The sequence below is a fragment of the Theropithecus gelada genome, chromosome 1 (assembly GCF_003255815.1).
Source record: "Theropithecus gelada isolate Dixy chromosome 1, Tgel_1.0, whole genome shotgun sequence".
Lineage (NCBI taxonomy): Eukaryota > Metazoa > Chordata > Mammalia > Primates > Cercopithecidae > Theropithecus > Theropithecus gelada.
Window position 1 is genome coordinate 49,147,130 of NC_037668.1, and position 27,766 is coordinate 49,174,895.

Genomic DNA, 27,766 nt, shown 5'->3' on the forward strand with positions numbered 1-27,766 from the left:
GGAAGGAAGAAAGGAAGGGAGGGAGGGTGGGTTCAAGGCAATTCCACTAAGGCTCCCATGGGGTCTCTTTGGTGAAACCTACTATGTGACTGGGACTGGGTCAAGCATCCTCTCCCCCAACTACTGTGCTAGAAGGTGGGTATTATTTCTCTCCATTTTCACAGATAGAGAAGCTGAAGCTCAGAGAGGCGAAGCCACTTCCTCTAGCGAATGGGGGATGCAGCTGGAATTGAAAGTACATGCCCTTGAGGAACTAGGGATCCTGCAGTGGGGTGGAGGGCAGAGGCTGCCTGGGGGTCAGGAAGTCCTGGGGTAGAAGCAGGTAAAGCTGGCTGCCCCTGCTAGTGCTGGAGTGCTGGGTGTGGCTGTGGCTGCCCAGTGGTGGCTGTTGCTTGTGATCAGGCTAGTCCCGGTGCCCTTCTGTCTTCCCCTAGGCTCATATGATAGCCATGCAGTAGTCCCTGACAAACCCCCTTCCAGAACCCTCTCTGCCTCAGTCTCCCCATGTGGAGGTGTCCATTTCACTCAGGATTGCTCATGTGGGTGCAGAACCAGAGTGGCCTCTGAAGGCCAGGGTGCTCTGGCTTCCACCTGGGACCCCATCCCAGGGCCCTTGGCTCTCCAGTTCCTGGTTGGCCAGAGTCCTGCTCCCCGAAGGCAACTCCACCTAAAAAGCCACTGCTGAGGTCGTAAGGGGCAGGGGAAGGGAGGGGCTCCAGGATGGGGACAGAAAAGGAAACTGGAGGCTCTGGGCACTGCCTATCCATCCATCCCCAGACCTGAAGGGGTAGAAGAGGGACAGGAATGACAAAGCCACGACCTACCGGGCATCTTGCATAATCTAATTTAATCCTCATAGCTCCCCAATGAGGCAGATGTTCAGAAACTGCCTGCTCTCCACACGAGGCTCAGAAAGGTGCATTAACTTGCCCAAGGTCACACAGGCAATGAGGCAGGGCAGGCATTTGGACACAGGTTTGTTGACTTCAGAGCCCAAGATCTGAACTTTATAACATGTATGGCCAATCCCGTGGACCTCCCCACAGAGCCTTACAACTTCCAGCTCAGGAACTCGACCCAGCACCTCAAGTCAAGTTGGAAAGGTAATAGTAACAACAGCAATGGCAGACACAGCTGATACAGAGCTTACTATGTGCGGGTTCTGCTCTACTTTATTGTATTAACTCATTTAATTTGCATTTTTCAAAGGAGGGAACTAAGACACAGAGAGGTTAAGTAACTTGTCCAAGGTCACACACGTAAATGAAGGTCTGAAGATTTGACCTCCCCCAACATCTGGTTGTGGTACCCTTAACACTACACTATACTGACACTTAGTAAACAGCAGTTGCTCAATAAATACTTTTTTTTCTTTTTTTTTTTTTTCTGAGACAGGGTCTTGCTGTTGCTGCCCAGGCTGGTGTGCAGTGGCATGATCAAAGCTCACTGCAGCCTTAAATTCCTAGGCTCAAGCCATCCTCCTTCCTCAGCCTCCCAAGTTGCGGGGACTACAGGTACCACTATGCCCAGCTAATTTTAGTAGAGATGAGGTCTCCCTGTGTTACCCAGGCTGGTCTGGAACTCCTGGGCTCAAGCGATCCTCCCACCTCGGCCTCCCAAAGTGCTGCAATCGCAGGCGTGAGCCACTGCGACTGGCCTTTTGTTGTTGTTAAGAAATGAGGTCTTGCTCTGTCACCCAAGCTGGAGTATAGTGGCATGATCATGGCTCACTGCAGCCTTGAACTGCTGGGCTCAAGTGATCCTTCCCCCTCAGCCTCCTAGTAGCTGGGACTACAGGTGTGTGCTCGGCTAATTAAAATTTTTTTTTTTTGAGACGGGTGTCTTGCTGTGTTGCCCAGGCTGGTCTGGAACTCCTGGTCTCAAGTGATCCTCCCACCTTGGCCTCCCAAAACACTAGGATTACAGGAGTAAGCCACTGTACCTGGCCCCAGTAAATACTTTTGAAGCAATGAATGAAAGCCTCTCCTCTCCTCACCAGCCCTCTGCCCTTCTCTGCTTCACATCCTTTCCCGCTCAGCCTTCCTCGCCAGCTTGCCCGTCTCTGCCCCACCTTTCCCAGCACCCTTCCAATCCCCTTCTTCCTCTGGCCTCGGCAGACCACCCACAATGTGGTCATTTCCTCCCACTTCATGAATCCGAACCTCTCTGTCCCTCCCCTTCTCTCTCCTATCCCACCCTGGTCTCTTCCTAGTCTTCTCCATTCAGTTCACATCATGGAGGTCCCCCTGGTCTCTATCCCTTCCCTATGTCTCCAAAAACCTCCCTGGCCTGGCTCAGCTTAAAATGCTTTGCATTCCTCCTGGGCGGCAGCAGCTGGGAGGAGCCCAGAGCATGCCGGGACATGGGGAGCTCTCCCCTCTCCTCCTTCCCCCTGCCATGACCGTGGTCACATCTGCGCAGCACCCTGGAGCTTACACTGGCATTGTTTCATTCGAGCGCCACAGCAACTTATTAAAAATCCAGATGAGGCCGTGCACAGTGGCTCACACCTGTAATCCCAGCATTTTGGGAGGATGAGGCGGGTGGATCACCTGAGGTCAGGAGGTCGAGACCAGCCTGGCCTACATGGTGAAACCCCGTCTCTACTGAAAATACATAAATTAGCTGAGAATAGTGCCACATGCCTGTAATCCTAGCTACTTGGGAGGCTGAGGCAGGAGAATCGCTTGAACCCACGAGGCGGAAGTTGCAGTGAGCCGAGATCGCGCCACTGCACTCCAGCCTGGGCAACAAGAGCAAAACTCTGTCTCAAAAAAAAAAAAAAAAAAAAAAAAAAATCCAGATGAGATATAAACCTTTTTTCCAGATGAGAAAACTGAGGCTCAGAGAGGTTCAGTGACAAGCCCCAGGTCGCATACCAGGAAAGGGCAGGGCTGAGGTGTGACTCCAGTCCAGTGTCCCTTCCACAGCGTGCATCCCACTGCCCTCAGCCCAGGCCCTCAGTCCCGTCACCTGGCCTCCTGCCCCAGTGACCTCCCATCACGGCCCTGGCTCCTCCTGCCACTGCCAAGCGCCTTCCCTAGGCCCAGCTCCAGCTCTGCCCCTGTCTGGCCTGGACACCTGCCCGCTGCTTCCTCTGACATATGAAATGGGAGCAGCCAGAGAGCAGGTGACTCGCCCAAGGTCACATGGAAAGCTGGAGCCAACCTGGAGTCTGGGCCAGGCACATTCCAGGGTCACCTTCAGCCCCTGTGTCTGTGTGGTGGCTATCTCTCCCTCTCGGGGAGAACACGCACCTTTTCCAGGGAAAGGGTGAGGCAGGGGTGTGGGGGAAGGGCCCAGCTCCTGAGTGGGATGGGCCGGGCCGGAAGCCACTGCTGACAGCTCCCGGGTTTCTTGGCAACTGTCACTGCACCTCCTCCCCCTCCCTTATCTCTGCATCGAGGTAACAATAATAATCGCACCATCGTGAGTGCAGCTCTTTGTACTTTTCAAAAGCCTTCTTTATCTGCTCACTCCTGGGACTCTCACCGGAACTGGAGTGGAGATAAGGCAGTCACTAGGATCCCCAATTCCCAGAAGGGCAAACTGAGGCTCAGAGAGGTGAAAACATGACCTCAAAGTCAGCCAGTAAGGCCTTGGGCAGCAGATCAGGGATAAGATCACAGGCCTTCCACCAGTCCAGGGCGGGCAGATCTCAAGGGAGTTCCACACTGCAAAACAGCAGGGTCAGCCCAGGCTCCGTGGTTCATGCCTGCAATCCCAGCACTTTGGTAGGCTGAGGTAGGCCATCTTTACAAACAAATTAAAAAACCAGCCCCCTGCAGTGGCTCACACCTGTAGTCCCAGGCACTCAGGAGGCTGAGGTGGGAGGATCACTTGAGCCAGAAGTTCCAGGCTACAGTGAGCCATGATGGTGCCACTGCATTCCAGCCCAGGTGACAGAGCAAGACCCTGTCTCTACAATGGAAACAAACCAACAAAACATCACGGTCAGACCCAGAAATGGTGGGGAAGAGGGGAATACCAAGCACGGGTGGCCAGACGCCTCTCTGGGGTGCTTCTCACATGTTAACCAGCTGGAGGGGTGGTGACAGGCTCCTTTTTCTCTCATCTGCAAAATGAGAGATAACGTACGCCCTTCATAGAGCTGCTGTAAAGTGCTTGTAACTATTATTATTGGCCACTCTTCCGGAGAGCCCAACCCTTTCAGGGCACCAGAAGTGTGGTGGGGCTGTCCTGGGTGGTGGGCTTGGCCCTTTGGCCCTTTGACCCCCCAGAGATAGCTGCCCTGGATGGTGGTCTCCCAGTGGGTGCAGCCCCTGCTGACTCCCTCCAGCCTCAACCTCATACCTGCCCTTTCCTGTCCTGCCCCAGCCGCCTGTCCTGGCTCTGTCCTACCCTCCCCAGGCTGCAGGCAGCTCTCCTAACCAGCCACACCGTTCACAGGCACTCCCCTCTGCTGGTGGTGCCTTCTCCTGCTTTTCTGCCTAGTGAACCATTGATGCTCTGAAATTCAACTTAACCAGGTGAAACTCTGGTGGCCAGGGCAGGTGGAACAGGACGATCAAGGCAAGAAGGCTAGGAGCGGGAGCAGGGGAATGGGGATCTGGACAGGCGACAGTGCCTGGAGCAAGAGCAGGAGAAGCCCACCCTGAGGACAGCCACCCACTGCATGCAGGCTGGGAGACCGGACATGGAAAGAGGGGGTGGTCTGGGAGGGCGGGGGAGGGGTTCAGGGAGCCAATGAACACAGGGCAGAGAAGAATTCGGTGGGGGGCAGCAGCCTGGAACAGGGGCCTGAGGGGTTCCGGCCAGTCCAGCACTGGTCATCAGAAGTCAGGAGGGGGAGGCCTGGGTCCAGTTCCCTGGGGTCTTCCTGGTTTCTAGATCAACCTGGTTCTACCAAGTTCTACCACCCAGGTAGGGTGGAGGATGAGGACAAAGGCACAGACCTCCCAGTGAGAAGGGGGCTGTGGAGGGCAACTCTGAGAGAGGCTCCTCTGGATGGGGGTTGGGGGGCTGCCAGAGCCGGGTCTCCTAGCCATGGGCATCAGGTCTGAGGGGACTCGAATCTCCTGAAACCAGAACCAAGTGGCTGCCCCGGAACTGCCCCCTCCCAGGGGGGCACAGAGGCCCATTGTTTTCTGAGCTCAACCAGCCGGCACTGCCCTCCCCTTGGCTTGCCCCTGTCCCTGCCAAGGTGCCAGGGAAGGTGGCGGGGCAGCCAGTTGAGCAGGTTTCCAAAGCTAGGTCCAGGGAACCTGGCCCCCTCCTCCCCAGCCCACCAGGAGCCTAAGCAGCCAGGCATAGACACGGGAGGCTCCTGTATCGCCTTTCCCTGGGCACCTTCGACCTCTCCCAGGACTCCAGAGGGAGTGTGGGGATGGAGTAGGGCAGGGGCGGGGACTGTTTGCCGTGTGGGCACTGTGATGTCATTTAATCCTTATGACAACAACCCTGACCTCAGGCTGCTATCTTCACCCATTTCAGAGATATGGAGGCAGAGGCTTAGTGAGGTTCAAGGGCCTCAACAGCTACCAAGTGACACAGCTGGCAGGGTCCCCCTGGGGGTGTGGGTGGGGGACTCAGGCTCCAATCTGGGCAGAGGGGTGGGCAGGAAGGTGGCACATGGGGCCTCCACCCTCGCCCCATGCTGGCTGTGTGCCGAGACACCCGGATCCCGGAGCTGGGCCAGGCAGAGGCCTCCTGAACAAATAACAGGTTGGCAGCCCAGAGAGGCGGTCACGGGACCGGTCCCTGCCCAGAGCACAGCACCTGGGAACCGGGCCACCCATTTACCTGCTGTCTGTCCAGCGTCTGTCTCCCTTGCCCAGGTGGCCCGAGCCCCACTGTGGCCAAAACCCGACCCTTCCCACCTGCCTGTGGACTTCAGTGAGGACTGACTCCTCCCCTGCACTGGGGTGAGGAGGAGGAGTGACTCTGAGATGACCTGGCCACAGGGCCTCTTCCTGCTGGACAACAACATCTGCTTCCCCAGCCTGGCAAACTGCCTTCGCCATCAACCCTCTCAACAGCCTCCTGAGGAACACAGAGCAGTAACGCTATCTCCATTCTGCCCAGAAGAAAACCGGAGCCTGGACGGAGATCGTGACTTCCAAGCTTCCAGCCCGAAGCTCAGCCCCAGCTGCTCTGCCCCTTGCCCACGTCCATGCAGGACAGAGCTCCCAGTGATGGGCAAGGCTGGGCCAGGGCGACTTTCTTAGCACCCGTCAGCCCATACGTGGTATTACAGCCGCCTGCGCTTTCTGTCTCTCCTCACTCCCTACATTGTCCCCTCCAGCCTCCGCAGCCCAGGGGGTCTCCCTTCTCTGAGCTCCAGGCATTCCTTCGCTCACTCACCCACTCGGTCATCCACCCACTCCCCATCTGCCCTTCATTCCTCTGTTCAGTCATTCATTCAGAACACATGTCCTGAGGTCTGCTCTGGACCGAACAGTGGTGCCGGGTGTTGGGATCAGAGATGGGGTGAACCAGGCCTCCCCCATCTCAAAGCAGAGCCTCAGAGATACCTGCCTGGACTGTTCCTGAGGCACCTCTGGTTTCACTGCCTAGACAGTGAGTCCCGCATTGCTGAGGCCTTGCTTAATCCTTCCCTCCCGCTCTGCACCAGCCCTAGCTGGGGTTGGGGCTGCTGCCTCATAGGCTCCAGGCCAGGCTGGTGAGCAGAAGTCCCTGCCTCTCACAACTCCCCAGGCGGGGTGACCGCCCAGGCCAAAGCGAAACCCCCACGGGGATAGACAAGGTCACCATCTCCTAACCAAAGGTGACATGGAGAAGCCCTCCCTCTGCCCCTAGATCACAGTGTGTGCAGGATTAAGTCACCATAACCTCTCCAAGCTTCAGTTTCTCTACTGAAAATTGGGTCTCAGGCCGGCTCTCCCATCCTACAGAGGGCAAATGGGAGGAAGAGAAACTGGAAACTGAGTCCACCAAGGACTGGTTGGAAGCAGAACCCTGGAGGAGGGCTTTCCCAGTGGAGAGGACCTTTGACTCTTCTAAGTCACTTCTCTTCTGTGAGCCTCAGTTTCCTCAGCTACAAAATGGGAGAGTAACACCAACTTTGCAGGATTGTTGTGTGGAATAAATTAGGTATTATATGGACAACCTGACTAGCCTAGAGCTGAGGACACAGTAGGTGCTCAATAAATTGCACGCTCCTGCCTGGAGAGGCAGTGTAGCGTCAGTGTGGGCTCTGGAGCCAGATCCTTCAGTGCGAATCCTAACTCTGCCACATAACAGCTGTGTGACCTTGGACAAGTTACTTAACCACTATGAACCTCAGTTTCCTCATCTATAAAATGGGGACAGCAGTGTTGACCTCTGAGGGTTAAATGAGTGCATGGGTGTAAAGTGCTTAACATTCACCATGAGCATTTCCTGGCCTTCCCTTCTCTTCCTCCTTTTCTTCCTCTGTAGGTGCCTGAGGACTGAGACAAGACTCTGAGGTGGAAGTTGTGAGAAGGTAGAAAAGACGGGACAAACACAGCTGCCCAAGCGTAAAGCAACCTAGACTGGGCCTGGTGGCTCACGCCTGTAATCCCAGCACTCTGGGAGGTCAAGGCAGGCGGATCACCTGAGGTCGGGAGTTTGAGACTAGCCTGACCAACATGGAGAAACCCCATCTCTACTAAAAATACAAAAATTAGCCAGGCGTGGTGGCGCATGCCTGTAATCCCAGTTACTTGGGAGGCTGAGGCAGGAGAATGGCTCGAACCCAGGAGGCGGAAGTTGCAGTGAGCCGAGTTGAGATCGCGCCATTGCACTCCAGCCTGGGCAACAAGAGCAAAATTCCATCAGAAAGAAGAAAGAAAAGAAAGGGAAAGAAAGAGGAAGGGAAGGGAAGGGAAGGGAAAGGGAAGGGAGGAAGAAGGGAGGGAGGGGAGGAAGGAAGCAGAAAGGAAGAGAGGAAGAAAGGAAGAAAAGGGAAGAAAGGAAGAAGGAAAGAAGGAAAGAGAGAAAGAAAGAGAGAGAGAGGGAGGGAGGGAGGGAGGGAGGAAGGAAGGGAAAGCAACCAGAGCAACCTGCCGTGTAAGGTGCTGAGCTCCCCATCAAGCAAAGGCCGAGTGAGCTTCTCAGAGGTGCAGCCAGGGATATCTCAAGGTGTAGGAATGGGAGGAGTGGTAGGGGGTTTGACTAGAGGACCTCAAGTGCCTCCCACATTTGAAATTATTATTATTATTATTTGGTGGTGGGGGGACAGGGTCTCACTTTATCACCGAGGGTGGAGTGCAGTGGTGAGATCTCAGCTCATTCCAACTTCTGCCTCCTAGGCTCCAGTGATCCTCCCACCTCAGCCTCCCAAGTAGCTGAGACCACAGATGCATGCCACCACATCTGGCTAATTTTTTATTTTATTTTATTTTTTGTAGAGACAGGGTTTCACCATGTTGCCCAGGCTGGTCTGAACTCCTGGACCCAAGTGATCCACCCGCTTCAGCCTTCCAAAGTGCTGGAATTACAGGAGTGAGCCACTGCACCCAGCCCCACATCTGGAATTCTATGCCTCTTGCTGACTCTAGGATCCCTGTGCTGAGGGCAGACGCAATGGATGAATTCCCAAAAGGGAACAGACTTTCCCAGATCTGCTGGGGGCACAGAGATTGCCACTACTTCTTAGGAGGCCTGTTTCGCCTCCTATTAAAGATTAAAATGTGCATACTCTTTGGTCCAGCAACCCCATTTCTAGGCATTTATTCTCCAGAAATAGTACACAAATGCATAAAGATATATGAACAAAAACAGTCATGAAGCAGGGTTTGCAACCGCAAACATCTGGACGCCACTTCAATGTCCATTACAAGGAGATTAGTTAAATACATCAAACCATGAAATACTATACAGCAATGACAAAGAAGGTCTTTAGTCTTGATGGAAAAGGGTGTTGAGGCTTATTGTTAAGTGAATAAAGCGGGTTGCACACAACAGAAATCTCATTTGTAAACATTTAAAATTACATGTCAAAGTTTACATGGTTAGCTGGTAGTGGTGGTTCATGCCTGTAATCCTAGCACTTTGGGAGGCCAAGGCAGGCGGATCTCTTGAAGCCAGGAGTTCAAGATTCAAGACCATCCTGGGCAACTAGCAAAACCCCACCTCTACAAAAAAAAAAAAAAAAAAAAAAAAAAAAAAAAACACACAAAAATTAGCCAGGCATGGTGATCCATGCCTGTAGTCCCAGCTACTCAGGAGGCTGAGGTGGAAAGACCGATTGAGCCTGAGAGGTTGAGGCTGCAGTGAGCCAAGATCACACCACTGTACTTCAGCCTAAGTAACAGAGCAAGATCCTGTTTAAAAAAAAAAAAAAAAAAAAGGCCAGGCGCGGTGGCTCACACCTATAATCCCAGCACTTTAGCACTTTTGCCAAGGCGGGTGGATCACCTGAGGTTGGGAGTTTGAGACTAGCCTGACCAACATGGTGAAACCCCATCTCTATTAAAAATACAAAATTAGCTGGACATGGTAGTGCATGCCTGTAATCCCAGCTACTCAAGAGGCTGAGGCAGGAGAATCGCTTGTACCCAGGAGGCAGAGGTTGCAGTAAACCAAGATTGCACCACTGCACTCCAGCCTGGGCGACAGAGCAAGACTCTGTCTCAAAAAAAAAGAGAGAAAAGGGGTTTACTGCGTATGGGATCCTAAGGCCCAACAGCGCTCAGAATTTTGAGTGGGATGAAGCCCAGTTGGGCTATGTCTGTCTGTCCATCCTCTCTCTCTTTAAACAAAAACAAAACAAAAAGCAAGTTTACATGGCTTATCTCTGAGGAGCAGGACCACTAGGAACTTCTGCCTTCTGTGGCAAATACTTTTGTGCACAGTTTGGATGTTTATCATGAACACTCAGTATTTGTGTAATCAGAAAAAAAATTAAAGATTTTAGAGAGCTGAGCACTCACTCTGACTCAGCTCTCTGAGCACCTGACTGCTTTACCCTTTTCCATCACCTTGAGAGGGAGGTACGACTCACCCCTTATTCCAAGGGGGAGAAGCTGACACGAAAAGAGACTAAACACCATGACCAATGTCCCTGAGCCAGGCATGACAGAGCTGGGTCCATTCTGGCTGGCTCCCAAGCCCACACTCTTTCCACTACGTTAGGCATTAGGCAACCTGCTCCAAGGGTCAGGGAAGAACAGAGGCAGCACAGAAGCGGCCCAGGCAGCTGGACCCAGGGATGTGCCCTGAGACTTCAGCTGGCACGTCCTGCAAGCCAGGCCAGCCAGGTTAGCATGTGTGGACACAGAGCTGTCTACCTCATTTGTAAATGTAAATGTAGGCTCTGTTCCTAGCGCAGGCTCCACGCCCTGAGCTGCCCCAGGCTGGCAGGTGCCCAGCCCCACCCCTGGCACTACCCCCAGAAGCCTCAGGGTCACCAGGCAGGTGGGCACGTGCTGGCCCAGGCCCTTCCCTGGAGCTCTAAATAACTTTCTGTGTTGATCAACCTGTTTGTGGATGGATTTGCCATTGAAGGTCACTTGTCACCTTCTCACTGAGAGCCTGGGAAGGTGACAAGCACACCTGAGTGTGCCTGAGTCTGGATGGGCCACAGAACAAGACCTGGAAGTCAGATGGACCTGAGTTCAAATCCTGCCTGTGCCAAGCTCTAGCTGTGTGGCCTAGGGAGAGTCCCTTCACCTCTCTGAGCCTCTGTTTCCTCGGCTATAAAACGGTGTTGAGAGAATTTCTCCCTGCAGGGCTGCTGAGAGCATTCAATGAGAGAACGAGTGAGAAAGTGCCCCCTAAGCTAGAAGCCACCTTGCACGTGTAGAAGAGAGTTATGACCTCACCCGTGTGGGGGCAGGCAGGGGTCAAGTGCACATCTGCGCCGATGTGGAGTGAGCAAGGATCCACCCTGGCTGGACCAGAGGGCCCTGCCGCACAGACTCAGCCAGTGGGCGGGGCGGCGTCTGACACTTTTCCTGGGAGTCGGCACCGGGTGTTCTGAAGCTCTGCCTGGTGGTGCGAGAGGGTGTGTGTGACTCTGTGGGTGAGAATGGAGATGGGAGGCCCCGGCAGGAGCGTGAATGGGTGTGGGAGGGAAAGCGCTTGTGTCGCATGTTTTGGATCTGATCACGCCACCCACCTGCCTAGAAGGCCCCAATGGCTTCCCGCTGTGAGCAGGATCTAGACGCAACTGCCTCACGTGGCCCACGAGGCCCTGCGTGTCTGCTCCCCATCCCCGGCCCCCTCCCGCCCGCTCACTGTCTCTGGCTTCATCCAGGGCCTCTTTCCTCCTTCCCCAGACTCCTTTCCGCTCCTCAAACCTGAGGTGCTCCTTCCCACCTGCAGGCCTCTGCACATGCTGTGCCCCCTGCCTGTTACCCGCTTCCCATCCGCCTGGATCACATTTCAGGTGCTATGTCTGTATTCAGTCTTCCAGAGCTCCCTCCCCAGACCAGGAGAAGCTGCTCCCAACCTGACCAGCTTTCCCAGAAGCCCGTCCTGGGCCTTCATGGATTTACCTGTTGCGTTTGCACATTTCGTGGTGTGACCATTAGGCTACTGTCCGTCTCTCCCGCTAGAAATGGGGTTTCCTCAGGTCATGCCTGGGTCTGTTTGGGTCTGATGTGCTGCATGAATGAATGTGTATGTCTGTGCCTCTATGTTCATGATGAAGCTGTCTCTACGAGGGTCAAGTCTATGGGTGTGAGTAGGGAAATATGTGTGTGTGTACATGTAACGGGTCATCTCAAAGAACCTTTCCTCGGCCTGCAGGCAGGTGGGCTGGGAAAGGCCAAGGCAACCTGCGGCCAGTGCCCAGGCTGGCTGGGGTGAGGGAGAACAAGCACCAGTTCCCTTGCCCCCCGCTATGCCCCTCCTAAAATAGGTCCAGGGTCTTTGTGCAGGTAGGTCCAGTCAGGTGGGCTCCAGGTTGGCAGCCTGGCTCTGCCCTGCAGCGAGCTCTACCCCTGCCTGCTCCTACAGGTTGGAGCCCAGCCTCCTGCCTGCACAGCCCAGCTCACTTGAGGCTCGAGCCACACCTGGTCTTCCATGGCTGCCCACGCTCCCCACCACCCCACAGGGCCTGCCTAGTGGGCAGCAGTTCTGGGTTTTTTTTTTTTTTTTTTTTTTTTTTTTTGAGACGGAATTTTGCTCTGTCGGCTAGGCTGGAGTGCAGTGGCATGATCTCGGGTCATGACAATCTCCACCTCCTGGGTTCAAGTGATTCTCCTGCCTCAGTCTCCCGAGTAGCTGGGATCACAAGCGTGCACCACCATGCTCAGCTAATTTTTTTTTTTTTTTTTTGTATTTTTAGTAGAGATAGGGTTTCACCATGTTGGCCAGGCTGGTCTCGAACTCCTGACCTCAGGTGATCTACCCGCCTCGGCCTCCCCAGAGTGCTAGGATTACAGGTATGAATGAGCCACCACACCTGACTGGGCAGCAGTTCCTGATCTGAAAGAAGTGGGCTTCCAGCCTCTCTGCCTTCTCAGCCACCTCCACCTGCTGCCAGGAGATGATCTGGAATGTTCCAGCTTTAGGGCAGGGGAAGGAGTCCTATTCCTGCCCCCAATCCTTTATACTTTCTCTGCCCTCTCCCTGGACTACCTTTCCACAGCCAGCTCCTTCCCGTTCAGGCCTCAGAGAGGCCCCTCCCTGATACCCTTGGCAAAGCCAGCTCTTACACCCACCCCATCCGTACTACACATTGCCCATCTGAAACTTCCTTTAGCTCTCTGTCTCCTGCACTGGAGGATAATGGGCGTGAAGCAGGGACCGTGTCTGTCAGGTTCACTGCTGCATCCTCAATTCTTAGACTAGTACCTGGCATGTGGTAGGAACTCTGTAAGTATTTGTTGAATTAACAAATGGCTAATGGAAGCCTTGAAAGACCCCATGAGGTGAACATTGCCCATTTGCAGGCATGGAAACTGAGGTTCTGAGAGGTTAAGTCTCTAGCCCAATGTCACAAAGCAAAGAGCTGGACCAGGTCAAACTTAGTGACAAGCTGACTCCACTAGAACCCCAGCACATCAGAGCACATCACAGCTGACCTTCCCATTTCATAGGTATGAAAATGAGCCTCCGAGAGGGAGGGTGATGGTTCTCTAGGTCACGTGGGTCCGAGGCACGTGTTTCTTCCCTCCTGCAGCTTGGGGTCAGAAACAGCTGCATTGTTACACCGGCCGGCCCTTTAAAAGCACCTCCTCACTGCCTCTCACTCACCGTGAGGTCGGGCCATGAACACCCCCACTGCACAAAGGGACGAGCCAAGGCTCAGCAAGGTGAGAGACTCCTCAAGGTCACTGGCCAGGACCTGGCACCAGGCCTGTCAGACTCCAAAGCCAGTGTTCTCAGGGTCAGTGCCTAGGGCCAGTGCGGAAGGCCAGTGCCCACGGCTGGGGCGTACGGTCACGTGTAGGCAGGCAGGTCACCCCCTGGCAGGCAGCAAGTTTCCAGAGGACAGAGTCTACACACCGAGTGAGATTCCGCACCCACTGCGGGCACAGCAGGTAACCATGACCACGATGATGGCAGTAACCGCAATAGCTGGCGTCGATGGAGGACGTGCTCCGTGCCAGGCCCTGGTTTCAGGCCTTGGCACCCATTATCTCATTTAATCCCCACACCTATCTTCCAGGTAGTACTTTCATTGCCCTCATTTTATAGGTGAGGAAACTGAGATCCAGAGAAATCACCCAGCCAGCTGGTGGCTGAGACAGCATCTGCAGTCCCAGCCCACACTGGCTCCAGGGCTTCCACAGCTCTGCACTAAGGGCGCAGCCAGGGCCTCCCTGAGCTGGGGACTGACTCAGTATCACACAGCAGCTCCTTGGAGCAGGGAGGAGGGTGGGCGACTGGCACCCTAGCAGGCCTCTTCCCATGGTGGCTTGGGGGTTCACAGCCTTCCAGTGTAGCCCACAGAAGTCCCAGCGGGGCCTGCAGGGACATGACCTGGTAACTATCTCTCTTCTCTTCACCTGTCAGGCCCAACTCAGTCCAGCATGTGCCACCACACGCTTTTATCCTCCACATTGCTGACCTGCCACCTCCTGTCCCTGGAACATTCTCCTACAGTGTACCTCCCTTCCCCACTACACACACACATACATATACACACACACACACACACACACGCTGCCATTTGGCCCACTTCAACTTTTGAGTCACCTCCTCCAGGAAGCCTTCCTTGATTCCCAGATGTGGGCAGGAGTCCCTTCTCTGAGCTCTCAGCAACACTCACATCTCCCTAGTCAGCACATGTCATTCCCATCAAACCACCTCTTTCCTTATGACCCTCTCTAGACTCTGAACCCCAGAAGAAGTGGCCTCATCTACTATCTCCACCATCATGTCACCAGCACCCAGCACAGGGTTTGGCCCTAGGAGGGTGTCCCCACACTAAATGTTGAATTAGTTGGCTGAATGAATGAATGTTGGGGAAAAACCTGAACTCAGAAGGCCTTTCCAGAATCTGGGCTATTAGAAAATCCCCTCCTTAATCATCTACTCCACCTGTGGCCACCACAGTGCCTCAAATTCTATCATTAGAGAACCCCTCGGCCGGGCGCGGTGGCTCAAGCCTGTAATCCCAGCACTTTGGGAGGCCGAGACGGGCGGATCACGAGGTCAGTTCGAGACCATCCTGGCTAACACGGTGAAACTCCGTCTCTACTAAAAAATACAAAAAACTAGCCAGGCGAGGTGGTGGGCACCTGTAGTCCCAGCTACTCGGGAGGCTGAGGCAGGAGAATGGCGTAAAAACCCGGGAGGCGGAGCTTGCAATGAGCTGAGATCCGGCCACTGCACTCCAGCCTGGGCAACACAGTGAGACTCCGTCTCAAAAAAAAAAAAAAAAAGAGAACCCCTCTTTGGGTGAATGAGTCTTTCCTCTCAAAATGCAAATGCTTAGTTAGAAGGGAGAACATCCCCCTGAGCATACACTCTGCACTCATTTCATTTGAAGCAATACTGTTTCCGTTGTTACGGACAATCTGAGGTTCAGAGAGGCAGAGTAGATGGGGTAAAGCCACGCAGCAAGTAAGTGGAAGTTGAGCTAGGTATTTGAACTCAGGTCTACCTAACAGAACTCAAATATTCCCATGCATCCCAGACAAATAGACCAGAGTTTGAGCATCACCAGGAGGTAGGGGCACACAGGGCCAACCAGACCAGGGACCTCAGGGCTGCAAGAGCCCCCTCTTCATGATGCTGAGGATAGACATGGGATAGCAGGGTTGTACACAAGTGAGATGGGGACCCACTTCTCAAGATCACACAGCCAAACAGTGGCAGTCCCAGAGCCACAACACATGTGGAGGGGATGTTCTCTTGTCTCCTGAAGCTATAGGGGATCCTTCCTGGAAGAGCTGGGGGGGGATCTCTCTGTCACTAGGTTCATCCCTGCGTCCGAGTCTTTGCACCTGCTGCTCCCTCTGTCTGGACACTCTGCCAGCTCCCCCATGGCCAGCTCCTCTCATCCTTCAGATTTTGGTTCAAACATGCCCTCTTCAGAAACGCTTTTCAGGACTCCCTTTTCCAGCCATACAGCATGGGATGACAGGCAAACTGGAGCCTGGCTACTTAGGCTCTAATCTCAGCTTTACCGAGGGTTCTTGAACAGGTTACTTAACCTCTCTTTGCCTCAGTTTCCCCAGCCCTAAACCAGGGTTCCTAACAGTCTTGCCTCGCAGTGTTGTTGTGAGGATCAAACCCATGAACGTGTGCAAAGTGCTCTGAAACACAGCCCGGTGCACGCTCAGCTCTTGGCAAGGACCAGCTCTTTTTAGCATGTAGCCTTGCTTTGAAATTCAGTGGACCCAGCCAGGCGCGGTGGCCCACGCCTGTAATCCCAGCACTTTGGGAGGCCAAGGCAGGCGAATCACAAGGTCAGGAGCTCAAGACCAGCCTGGCTAAGATGGTGAAACTCCACCTCTACTAAAAATACAAGAAAAAAAATTTAGCTGGGCGTGGTGGCGGGCACCTGTAATCCCAGCTACTCAGGAGGCTGAGGCAGAGAACTGCTTAAACCCGGGAGGTGGAGGTTGCAGTGAGCCAAGATGGCGCCACTGCACCCCAGCCTGGGCGACAGAGCGAGACTCTGTCTCAAAAAAAAAAAAAGAAAAAGAAATTCAGTGTACCCATCAGAGGTTATTTCCTTGTCTATTTACTTATAGTCTGCCTCCCCATTCCCGATTTTACAGATGAGGAAATCTAGGTTCAGAGAAGTGAAGTACTGCCCAAACCAAGCTCTCTGAGGATAGGGGCTAGGCCTGTCTCGTTTTCTGCTGAATCTGCAGTAACTAAAACCATGCCTGGCCTACAGTAGGTGTTCAGTGGTTACTGTGGCTGGATGAATAAATGATGAACAAATGACCACAGCTCTATTGCTCTGACGCTCTCTGCAGCCAGGAGCTTGGGCATTGAAGATTCTATTTCAGCCCACCTCTGCCCACTCTGGTCCCAAATGACCCCCAGCTCAATTGAAGTCTCAGCCTCTCTTAGAAGTGGCTGTTAGCGGCTGGGCACAGTGGCTCATGCCTATAATCCTAGCACTTTGGGAGGCTGAGGGAGGAGGATCGCTTGAGCCCAGGAGGTCGAGGCTGCAGTGAGCTGAGATTGCCCCACTGCACTCCAGACTGGGTGACAGTGTGAGACCCTGTCTCAAAAAATAAAAATAAAAATAAAAATAAAATAAAGAGAAGTGGCTGCTAGGATAGCCAGGCTTATGAGCTGGGGACCAGCATCCATGTCCCTGCCCCCAGTAGAACCCCCTTACCCTGGCTGGGCCAAGGGGATGAGGCAGGAGGCCTTGGCATTTGCCTTGGGAGATCCCTGCCCAGAGGTACAGTGGCGGCCATGGGCTCAGGAAGCAGCTGCTAGCTCCCCCATCCCATGCACTGCCAGCTGCCCGCCGGGGGCCTGCCCACCAGATGCATAATAGATGAGGAGGCCCAGCGGGACGTGCCTGCTTGGCATTTCAGAGCCACTAATGAGGCCAGCCTCGTGCTTCCTGCAACAGCACACAGGCCCCAGGGCCTCTGGCTCAGTAATCGCCACAAGGAGCCACCTGAGGACAGGGCCACCCACCCCAGCCTACCACTTAGCACAAGCAGCATCCAGGAGATCAAGGGCTAAAGGCATGGCCTCAGAGTGGCACCACTGTCAGTCTTGGTTTGCCCCTCACTGACTGCATGTCCCTGGGCCACCGCTTCCTCTCTCTGAGCCTCAGTTTCCTCATCTGTAAAATGGGGATGGACAGTAGTAAGAGACGGATAGTATTCTGTAAGGCTGGTGTCAGGATGGAATGAAATGATTCAGGGAAGTGCTGGGCCCAGGGCCTGGGATACAGGAAGTGCTCCATATATGGGAGCAACTGGTACCAATGCTGTTAAGAGGAAACATCTCACCAACCAGAAGGGCCTTCCCAGTAGGACACATGGACTGAGCAGTGACTCCTGTTTGGGTGGCACTCAGGGCTACATCACTCCCCGCTCTTCCCTTGCCTCGTATCCAAGACCTTCCCCATTTCTGCAGCTTCGCTGTCTCTGACCAACGTCCCTTCCTCAGCAGAAGAAAGAGCTGGATTCAAATCCAGCCCTCACCAGCTGTGACTTTGAGCCAAAGCCTCCACCACTCTCAGCCCTGGTTTTGGCCTCTAAACTGGGAACAACAGGCCAAACTGCAGGAACGATGCCATGATTTAATGAGACCTCCAGAGTAAAATGCCTGGCACACTGTCAGCTCTTAATCCTTGCTGGGTTCTGCCTCCACCTCCCAGGCTCCTAGTTTTAGGGCCAAAGTTGACTCTTCCCTTCCCAGAGGTATTTTTAGAACCCTCCTGCCTTGCGCTAGTTCACTTGGCCATTCCTCTACCCTGACACCGCTCCACCTCCCACCATCCATTTGAATACACTTTAAATGTCCAGCCCCCATTCTGGGACATCTGGGTCCCTTAGGGCTGCAGAATCAGAGTCACCCACTGTCCCACTGGCTCCCAACCCTCACACTGGGCCTCCTTCCTCTTGCATCTGCACACCTACTCTGAGGTCCCCCACTGCAGACAACCTGCTGAGAGGGGTTGGGGGTGCGTAGGGGAACTTAGCCATGATCACATCTGGCCTCTACCAGGACTCACTGCTCCCTTAATCCAAGCTCTAACCTCTTAATCCTGTTTTGTAAAGGGGTGGGAGGAAATCATCTCCTCCAGGAAGCCTTCCCAGACTACTGACAAGGTTTTACTCATTCCCCTCCCTGAACACATTCAATTCAATTCCACAAGCATTAAGCATTTATGGGCATGGTAGTTGTACAAGACCATGTGGAGGACAGAGACATGAGAAAAGTACAGCCTGGCCTTTATGGGAGAAAGTGGGGCTAAGTTGAGCTCAAATGTAACTCAGTGGGAGGCCGAGGTGGGAGGATCACTTGAGCTCAGGAGTTCAAGACCAGACTGGCCAACATGGTGAGACCTTGTCTAAAAATACAAAAATAATTACCCAGGAGTGATGGCACACACCTGTGGTCCCAGCTACTCAGGAGGCTGAAGCAAGAGATTCACCTGAACCCAGGAGGTGGAGGTTGCAGTGAGCAGAGATTGCACCACTACACTCCAGCCTGGATGACAGAATGAGACCCTGTCTCCAAAAAAACAAAAAGTGACTGAAGCACCTCTGCTTTCAAGGAGTTCAGAGCCTGCCCTGCACTGCCGGGTTATATGAACACATGCAGCTCACCTGAAGTCAACTTCCAGAAATGCCCTATTCAACGAGCACATGTTGAGGAGCAAGTGCGGCCCAGAGAGGGAAAATGACTTGCCAAAGTCACACAACTAGAATGTGGCAGAGGCAGATTCCAGTCCACACCTGTCAGACTCTGAAGTCCATGCTCTTCCCCCTACCCCAGGAAGATTCATGAATGCGTGCTCTATAGCAGCAGAGGAGGCATTCTAAAGAGGGAATAGGGGTATGGGGATCAAAAAAGAAAACACTCAACAAATGGTGACAAAGGTGGGCTGGAGGTGTGGTGAAGGCCTGTGGAAATGGAAGTGGAGGGACATCAAGGGGAGGTGATGCTGACTGGGCCCATGTTCCCGTTGATCAGAAATACAGGGCACGGGAGAAGCAAGCCCCAAACTAGAAAAGGAGGTGGAGACAGGCCTTGAGTGCCGGAAGATCATGATTAATGGTCAAAATGGCCACCACTGACTGAGCACTAACCATATGCCAAGCATGGACTGGAGGTAAGCGATGGCCTTTGGCAGCTGGGAAGGGAGGGCCTACGGTTAGCACCTTGGACAGCGGCTCCAGCTAGAAGGGCACAGGCAAGGCATTTTGGGTAATGGGACGTGTCCTGGGGGAATGGCCAATCTTTACTTGATAGATGGGTCAACTGAAGCCCAGAGAGGGGATGGGGCTCGCCCAAAGTCACACAGCTGGCCAGTTACAATCAGTCCTGGGCTGTCAACTCTAACTCTTGGCTTAGGGCTCCCTAGAGTGGGCCTTCTGGGTGGCCCCTGTCTCTGAGTCTTCCCTCAAGCGCATCCTTTGTTCAGACCGTCCCAGTGGCCTGGTGGCCCTGGGACAGAGTAGGTGAGGCTCTGGGCTCTGCACAGGGTCTGGAAGATCAAGGTTCAAATCCCAACTGCTTGTGTGACCTTGGGCAACTCATTTCCCCACGCTGGGCTTCATTGTTCTTACCTGTAATTAGAGATAATAGTCCCTAACTCTGAGGTATGGTCAAAGTTGCATGAGATAACACATGTCGGGCACCTAGTGCAGTACCCAGTAGATAGCATGTGCCCAACAAGTAGCAGTTGTCAGTGGTGTTATTACTGAACTCCCTGAAGGAAAGGATGGCACCTTCCTCACCTCTGCCTGTATCCCCCACTCAGTCTGCCCCTGCTCTGAGCATAGGACACCATCTTGCAGAAGGAGGGGTTCAAATGGACTAGGCACAGCAGCAGGAGACGATGCCCAGAAAGGGAGAGGAAGCGGCCTGAGGTTGCATGGAGAGCATCAAAGGGAAATAGAAAGGCAGGCTGGTAGCTTAGCCGAGGCACCCTGTGTGCCTCCCACCCCAGGCCTGGCTTCCCAGGAGGGCTCTGTGGGGACAATGGTGCCAGATGGGAGTCGCCCAGCAGCTGGGGGGTTCTGCAGGACCCACGGACCCCAGGAAGCCCTGAGCAGGAGTAGGAAGCAGCAGCCAGAGCAGTTGGGGGGCTCTCCTGCTGGAGGTGAAGCAGCAGAAGGAGCAGCCAGCCAGGCCCACATGATGCTGATGCCAGGGAAGCCAGGAGGCACCCGCCTGCTGGGGCATCAGGGTGCTACGGTGTATCCCGAGGTGAGGCTGCACCTCCACCCATTGCCTCTTGGTGTTGGGAAGCTCCAGACATGGTTGCCTTGTTCCCTCCTCCTCCAAAGAGAGGGCAGCCCCAGACACAGGAAATATGGGAGGGGGGGCGGTTCTGAGGGCTGTCACGGGAAGTAACTAGAGGATTCAGGGTCAGTAAAGGCTAAGGGAACCCTGGCCCAGCAAGGAGCCACCTGAGGTGGGAAGAAATAGAGAAGAAAAAAAGGAATGAAGCATTTAAGCAAAAGGGCCCACAATATGTCAGGTCCAGTTTTTGTTTTTGTTCTTTTTACTTTACACCCTATTAACGGGTATTTTAATCCCCATTTCACAGATGAGAAAACTGAGGTTCAGAGAGGTTAAGGAATTGCTGAAGGTCACACACGTAGTGGCAGAGTGAAGATGTGAACCTGCTTTGCCTGCCTCCAAGGCTCTCTAAAACAGTACTCTGGGGACAGACCTGGTAAGATGGTCTGCCCACCCCCTTGCCCTGAGAGGATGCTTGGAGGCTTGGTGAGGTCTGGCCTGGCATCGCAGGGGTAGGAAGGGATTGGGGGTACCTGCAGGGACCAGCCAAGGCAACCCAGGCCCTCCTGAGAGTCCCCAGTACTCACCATACACTCCGGCGAGGGGTGAAGGACTTGTCCACCCTGAAACACAGTAAGAGGGGCCACAGGTGAGGGGACATCCCTTCTCACCAGCTTGGCCCAGCAAATCAGACCCACCTGCACTGCGCCACCCTCGCAGCGGGGCTGGAGAAGGTCCTGTTTCTAAGGATACCTGATGCAGTCACTATCACCCTTAGGCTTGCAGGGGTTCAACTGTCAGATTAGGGACATGGGAAGGCAGGGGAGTTAAAGAGCCAGGAAAGGAGGCAAGACTGGGGGCAGTGGGGCAGGGGGCAGGGCTGTGGGGTGTTAGCAGGGGTAGGGGGACAGGTGGAGTAGGACAGTGACTACAGCAGTTTGGATCATGGCAAGGATGTAGGTGTGCAGCTGGGGCTAGCTTAGAGCCTTTCCAGGCAGGATGGAGCAGTTTGCTGGATGTCTATGGTTTATGGTGGGCAGAAAGAACATCAGCCTCAAGGCCCGCAGCCTGCCTCAATCCTGAAGCTGCTCACTCATATCTACCCAGGAAGCAAATGTCTGCGAATCTGGGAGGAGATCTAGGAAGAGCTTCCCCTCACCCTCATCCCAACACACATACCCTGCTCCCCAAGACTTCAGGGGCACCCCAGACTTTGTCTCCCCCAAATCCTCCCAGATCCAGCCCCAGAACACATGTTTGGGTAGCACTCCCGCCCTGCCCCGATTCTCCTACTGCACTCTGAGGGCACCTCGGTGCCGCTGGGGGCAGGGGCTGAGCAGCTGTTGGGACAACAAACAACTCGCCTCCTGCCCAGAGCTAAGAAAGGGACGAGGAGGGAGCCCAGCCCAACTCTGCCAGTGAAGGGGCGTCCTCCGAAGGGCAGGGCTGGGGGCTCCCAGGGACAGCTGATGGGGAAGGCCGACTCTGCAGACAGGGAGGTCAGAGAAGCCAGGACTTGCCCAAGGTCATAGAACAGGACCCAGCCTGTGAGCTGCCCCTCGGTGTCGGCTGGCTAGGAAACTCAGGGCGTAGCCCAGCTGTCACCTGACAGCAAGCAAGACCCCAGATGGAGGGGCAGCCTCTGGCCTCCCACCCCACCCCGCCCCTCTGCTGGGGTCACCTCAGAAGTTGAGCGTCCACAAGGGGAAGGCAGTTTGGACACAATCCCCATAGCTCAGAGAGCACTGACCATGCCCACACACAAGCCCCAGCGCTCCACACCCCAAGGTGAGTCCCAGGGTCCCTCTGACCACTGGGAGGCAGGGCCTGGTGAAAGTCATGGAGCTGCTTGTCTGGCTGAGCAGGGGCTCTGAGCCCACTCTGTCTAATCCATCTTCCCTCCAATTTGCCAAATCTCTGCAACAGGCATAAATCCCCATCCCACCTCTACACCCCTTGACCTCAAGATGAACCTGCTGCCACTCTGATCTCCTCCAGGCCTCCAAGCCCAGGCAGCCAGTGGCACAGGGAGGAGGTGGTTCCCGAGAGCCAGGATGCAAGGAGGGCAGCCTGGTGCCCAGGGTGGGCAGGGCCTGCTAAGGGCTTCTAGAGTCCCTTTATCCAGAGCCTCAGTGAGGCGCCCAGCAGCTGCAGAGGCAAAGTGGGAGGTCCAGCAGAGCCTCCCCCCGACCTGCCTGCTCCCACTCCCACATACCTATACACGTGAGCAGGCACGCACACATGCATGCACACACACATGCACACACACAGGCCCAGAAGCCCCGCAGCCCCAGTCACATACATAAGCGCCACTATCATGTGCTTAGACACAAACACGGCAATGTCCACCCTGCACTCACCTCCCTCCCAGGCACATGCACACGCAATGGGAACACACAGACACAGAAACACACACACACACACATACACACACACAGGCGCCGCAACATGACAGCTATGCGCGCACTGAGGTCTAACGCTCAGCCCCCATAGCAGTCACAGCTCAGGCCCATCCGCCCGAGCGCACGCACAACCCGCACGGGCTCCCCCCACGGGCGCACACGCGCGTACGCGCCCCGCCCCGCCCCGCGCCCTACCCGCCGTAGGCCCCGAAGGTGAAGCTGCGCTTCCGGCCGCTCATGGTGCCGCAGCCGCCGCCCGGCCCGGCCCGCGCAAGCTGGAGCCGCCTTCCCGCGCCCAGGTCACCTTGGCAACGCGGCCGCCCCGCCCCCGCCCCCGCCCCAGCTGGGGTCTGTCAGCGCCGGAGCGGGCCGCGGTCCAGCTGCCGGGGGCCGCCGGCGCAGAAAGGGCCGCTTGTTCGCGCCGCCCTGGGCCGGCCGGGCGGGGGCTGCGCGGGACTTTCCGAGCCGGGCCCGGCCGGGTGGGGATTGCGGGGCCCGGGGCAGCCCCTCCCCAACCCCCTTCCCCGCCACCGCCCCCTGCCGTCCAGGCCGCAGACCCTCTGCTAGGGGGACGCCCTCCTCCCGCCCTCTCGAGCCGCCGGGCTCCTCGGCGGATCCGTCCCCATCATCACGAGCTGGGAGCTCCCTCCCAGATGCCTGGGTCTGCACGGCAGGCATGTCCCGCTCCTCCCTGTCCCTCGAATTTCTCATCTCTAAAGTGGGATTCCTGCCGCCGGCCTCCTAGGACCTGGGGATGACGAAATGAGTTCACGCACGTAAAGCGCTGGGCCCAGGTCCTGGCGTACAGCAGACGCTTAATAAATGCCGGGGACAAGAGTTCCGCAGCGAGGTCAGGCGTTCTGCCCTTCCCGCGAACGAATGAGTGAATGAAGAACAGACTCTCCAATAACCCCTCCTTGCCCACCTGTCTCCCCTTCCCCCAGGAGCCCCTTTCCCCTTTGCCCTGGTGAGGAGAAGGAGCAAAGGGGAGGAGTGGAGACACCGCCTCCTCTCCCCTCTTGAAAAGTCATGCAGCCCAGGTCCCAACCTTGAGAGGACACTGGGCTCTGAGTTCTGCAGCAGGTACTCATTCACTCAACAAACACTCCAAGTCCCTCTTCTGCACCCAGCTCGCCCAGAACGCAGTCCAGTGCTTTTCCTCAGAGTAAGCCGTTTCCCCCACCCAACTGGAGCTGTGTCAGCAGACACCGGGCCACTAGCCCCGACCCCTGAGCACACTGCCCTCCACCCCAACACCCACTCTTCCCCCCATAGAGGGAGAGATCCTGCCCCCAGGCCCTGCACCCAAGGAGGCAGGCTCCCACAGTCTCGAGGTTTTCTACGGGATTTTCTGTTTAAACAAACTGCAGGGCACAGATGCAGCCGGGGATAAGGGAGGAAGGATGGCCAAGGGCACAAGGACAGTGCAGCAGGGATTCTGCAGAAGCCTTTCAGGAGCTGTTCCACCTGGGACCGGGCCTGGGCTTGGTGAGCTGCAGCTCCCCTAGGAAATGACGTCTCCACAGTTTGTCTCACCTAGGCAGGGTAGGTGGCGCTGCGGTTTCCCCATTTTAGACACAAAGAAATTGAGATCCTCGCTCACACCAATTACTTCTCTCTTGGGGATCTGCCCTCAGACCCCTCTGAGCTCCCACCTGGGACCTCTTCTCTGCACATTCTGGTGGGTGCAGGGGCCCTCAAGAGCCACTTGCAGGGTTCAGAGCCTGGGCAGAGCAAACATTATTTCCTCATTCCTAGAACTATATCCCTTGGTTTTCAGTCCTCAGAGAAGGGTCTGGCTCCCCCTTGCAAGGTGCTCTGGAGCCTGGACTGGGCCCCTTCTGCTCTGGGCAGCGCTTCAGATTCCTGGGGGGAGGAAGCACTCCAGGGCAGGCTCCTGAGGAGTGGGTCCTGGGAGCACTGAGGTCTGCCTGAAAAGGGAGGAACTTACTTCCTTCCCTCCCTCCCTTCCTTCCTTCCTTCCTTCCTTCCTTCCTTCCTTCCTGCCTCCCTCCCTCCTTCCTTCCCTCCTTTCTAAGTAGTAGCAGCAACAGCCTCCCTCCTTCCTAAGTAGTAGCAGCAGCAGCAGGGGCTCTCAGAGAGGTGGGAGGCGGCTGGGGTAGAGGACTGAAAAGCTAGGCCTGGGCTATGGGGACGTGCACAGTGCTTGGGCTGGGGCCTGGACTCCAGCCACATCTGGGCTGCTGCATCCCCTTAGACATGGACCTATACCTCACCAGTCTTTTCAGTGGGAATGATCCCTGAGTGGGTTCTGCATGCCCAGTTGGCAGAGTGGCCAAGGGGCCGCCAATGTGCCAAGTTTCCCAGCCAGGCCTGGCCCCCGGGAGGCCCTGCTAGTACTGGGACAGTGGGCCCTTGAGAGGAGCCATGGGGGCCGCAGGGTTCCCACCGAAGACAAAGAGCCCAGTGTGGGCTCCAGCCTCTCTGCTCTGACCAGCTGCAGCTGCCTCATTGGCAAGGCATGGGGGTGGGGGTGGGAGTGGGGGTGGTTAGTGGGGGTCACGTTCCCTTGGCCAGGGTTGCAGCAGGACAGTCCCTGACCAGCTTCTGGTCCCTTGGTGACAGCTGAATTTAAATGCATCCTGTTAACCTACAAGACCACTTCCAAGAATTTACCCCCTGCATCATAGCATGTGAGCCTGAAGATGAATGGCAAGGACAAGGGACATTGAGGCATGTGCTTATATCCTCACCCTTGAAGGCTAAAATCTCAACTCTCCCACTTGTCACCTGTGTGACCTTGGGCAAGTTACTTAAGCTTTCTGTGCCTCAGTTTCTTCATCGGCAAGATGGGATTGATAATGAAAATAACAGTACCTACATCAAAGGGTTTTGCCAAGGATTAAATAAGTTACCAATGATAAAGCATTCAGAATAGTAGAGTATTTGTCACTTAACATGTGTTTGTTAAATAAAACACTTGCTGGCTGAGCTCAGTAGCTCACATCTGTAATCCCAGCACTTTAGGAGGCTGAATAGGGAGGATCACTTGTGACCAGGAGTTGGAGACCAGCCTAGGCAACACAGTGAGACCTCGTCTCTATAAAAACTCAAAAAATGGCCGGGCGCGGTGGCTCAAGCCTGTAATCCCAGCACTTTGGGAGGCCGAGATGGGCGGATCACGGGGTCAGGAGATCGAGACCATCCTGGCGAACACAGTGAAACCCCGTCTCTACTAAGAAATACAAAAAATAGCCGGGCGAGATGGCGGGCGCCTGTAGTCCCAGCTACTCGGGAGGCTGAGGCCGGAGAATGGCATGAACCCGGGAGGCGGAGCTTGCAGTGAGCTGAGATCCGGCCACTGCACTCCAGCCTGGGCTACAGAGCGAGACTCCGTCTCAAAAAAAAAAAAAAAAAAAAAAAAAAAAACTCAAAAAATTAGCCAGGTGTGACAGTGCACATATGTAGTCCCAGTGACTTGAGAGGCTGAGATGGGAGGATTGCTCAAGCCTGGGAGGTTGAGGCTGCAGTGAGCCCTGACTGCACCACTGCACTCCAGCCTGGGTGACAGAACAAGACCCTGTCTCAAAAAGAAAAGAAAAAAGAAAAAGAAAGACCAGGCACGGTGGCTCACATCTGTAATCTCAGCACTCTGGGAGGCCAAGTCGGGTGGATCACTTGAAGTCAGGAGTTCAAGACCAGCCTGGCCAACATGGTGAAGCCTCATCTCTACTAAAATACAAAAATCAGCTGGGCATGGTGGTGGGCATCTGTAGTCCCAGCTACTAGGGAGGCTGAGGCAGGAGAATCACTTGAACCCAGAAGGTGGAGGTTGCAGTGAGCCAAGATCACACCACTGCATTGTACCCTGGGCGACAGAGCAAGACTCTGTCTCAAGGAAAAAAAAAAAAATTGTTGTAGCAACATCATTTTTATTAGGCTAAACTATATGAAGTTGCCATATTTGTAGGGCTAGCAAAGATTTATTCGTAAGAATTCTAAAACTAAATGGCCACCCAGAGGAAATGTGATAAATTATGGTCCATGTATGCCATGCAGTGCCATGCAGCTATGGGACAGACTAGGAGAGTTCTGTGTGTGGGCATGTGGAACAGCCTCCAGGACTGACACACCCACACAGAGGCAGTGTGACAGGGACCAGGGTTGGACCAGGCTCTGATGCTTCCTAGCTGTGTGGCGTCAAACACATTAGTAACATCCTATGACACTGGTCTCACTGGCCCACTGTGACGGGGACATCACTGCTCCACAGTCAGCACAGACGGGGTGCCTGCTGACTGGCACTGGGAAGTCACTGACATCTTTGAAGGAGGTTTAGCCCTCTTCCTCCTTGGCCTCCAGCCTCATACCTAGAAAACAGTGCCAGGCTGCTTTCCAGGGTCCGGGCCCTCCTTCTGAGAGGAAGCCTCCCCTGTGGGCCTCCTAGTTTTGTACCCAAGTTGTTCAAACAGCTGCCAGACTGTAGAGGAAGAGAGACGAGCACAAGGCGGAGGGTTGCAGAGCTGCCTTTCCAAGTTCACCTCTCACTGAACTCTGGGTATTCCACCCACCTACCTCCAGCTCCCCCTTGCCAGGGAAATGCAAGGGGAGAGGGAGGAGCAAACCCCGGGAAGATCTCAGGTCTGGGCTCTAGGTGGGGCTGGTGGAGCCAGCTCTTGCCAGGACCCCCAATAGCCTCCTCCCCTCCCCCAATCATACTCATTGAGGATATCTGCCCCAGGCCTTCTGGGCAGGAGAGGAGGCAGTCCTGGGCTTCCTGCCCTGGCCCAGGCAGCCTCCTGTGTGGCTTTGCATTATTAATCAGTTTTCCTGTCTGGGCCTCAGTTTGCTCATCTGTTAAAGCCCTACTCTCACTTTGCTGGGTTAAAGACCTAATAATGAGGCCGGGCGCGGTGGCTCACGCCTGTAATCCCAGCACTTTGGGAGGCCGAGGCGGGCGGATCACGAGGTCAGGAGATCGAGACCATCCTGGCTAACACGGTGAAACCCCGTCTCTACTAAAAATGCAAAAAATTAGCCGGGCGAGGCGGCGGGCACCTGTAGTCCCAGCTACTCGGGAGGCTGAGGCAGGAGAATGGCGT

General features: G+C 55.0%; 1 protein-coding gene across 3 annotated transcripts in view; it reads right to left on the reverse strand.

Annotated features, from left to right (window-relative positions):
• The window catches only part of RAP1GAP (RAP1 GTPase activating protein), a 74,473-nt gene that overhangs the window by 33,401 nt on the left and 13,306 nt on the right, over positions 1-27,766 (reverse strand). For 2 of the 3 annotated variants that reach the window (XM_025388737.1, XM_025388731.1), the window contains exons 1-2: positions 22,899-22,969; positions 20,889-20,924 (exon numbers count right to left, since the gene is read on the reverse strand). In XM_025388737.1, coding sequence (XP_025244522.1) covers positions 20,889-20,924; positions 22,899-22,942 — 80 coding nt within the window. In that variant the 5' untranslated portion in view covers positions 22,943-22,969. Of the gene's footprint in view, positions 1-20,888; positions 20,925-22,898; positions 22,970-27,766 lie in introns of those variants that run through there. The other variant, XM_025388745.1, reaches the window with a different exon arrangement.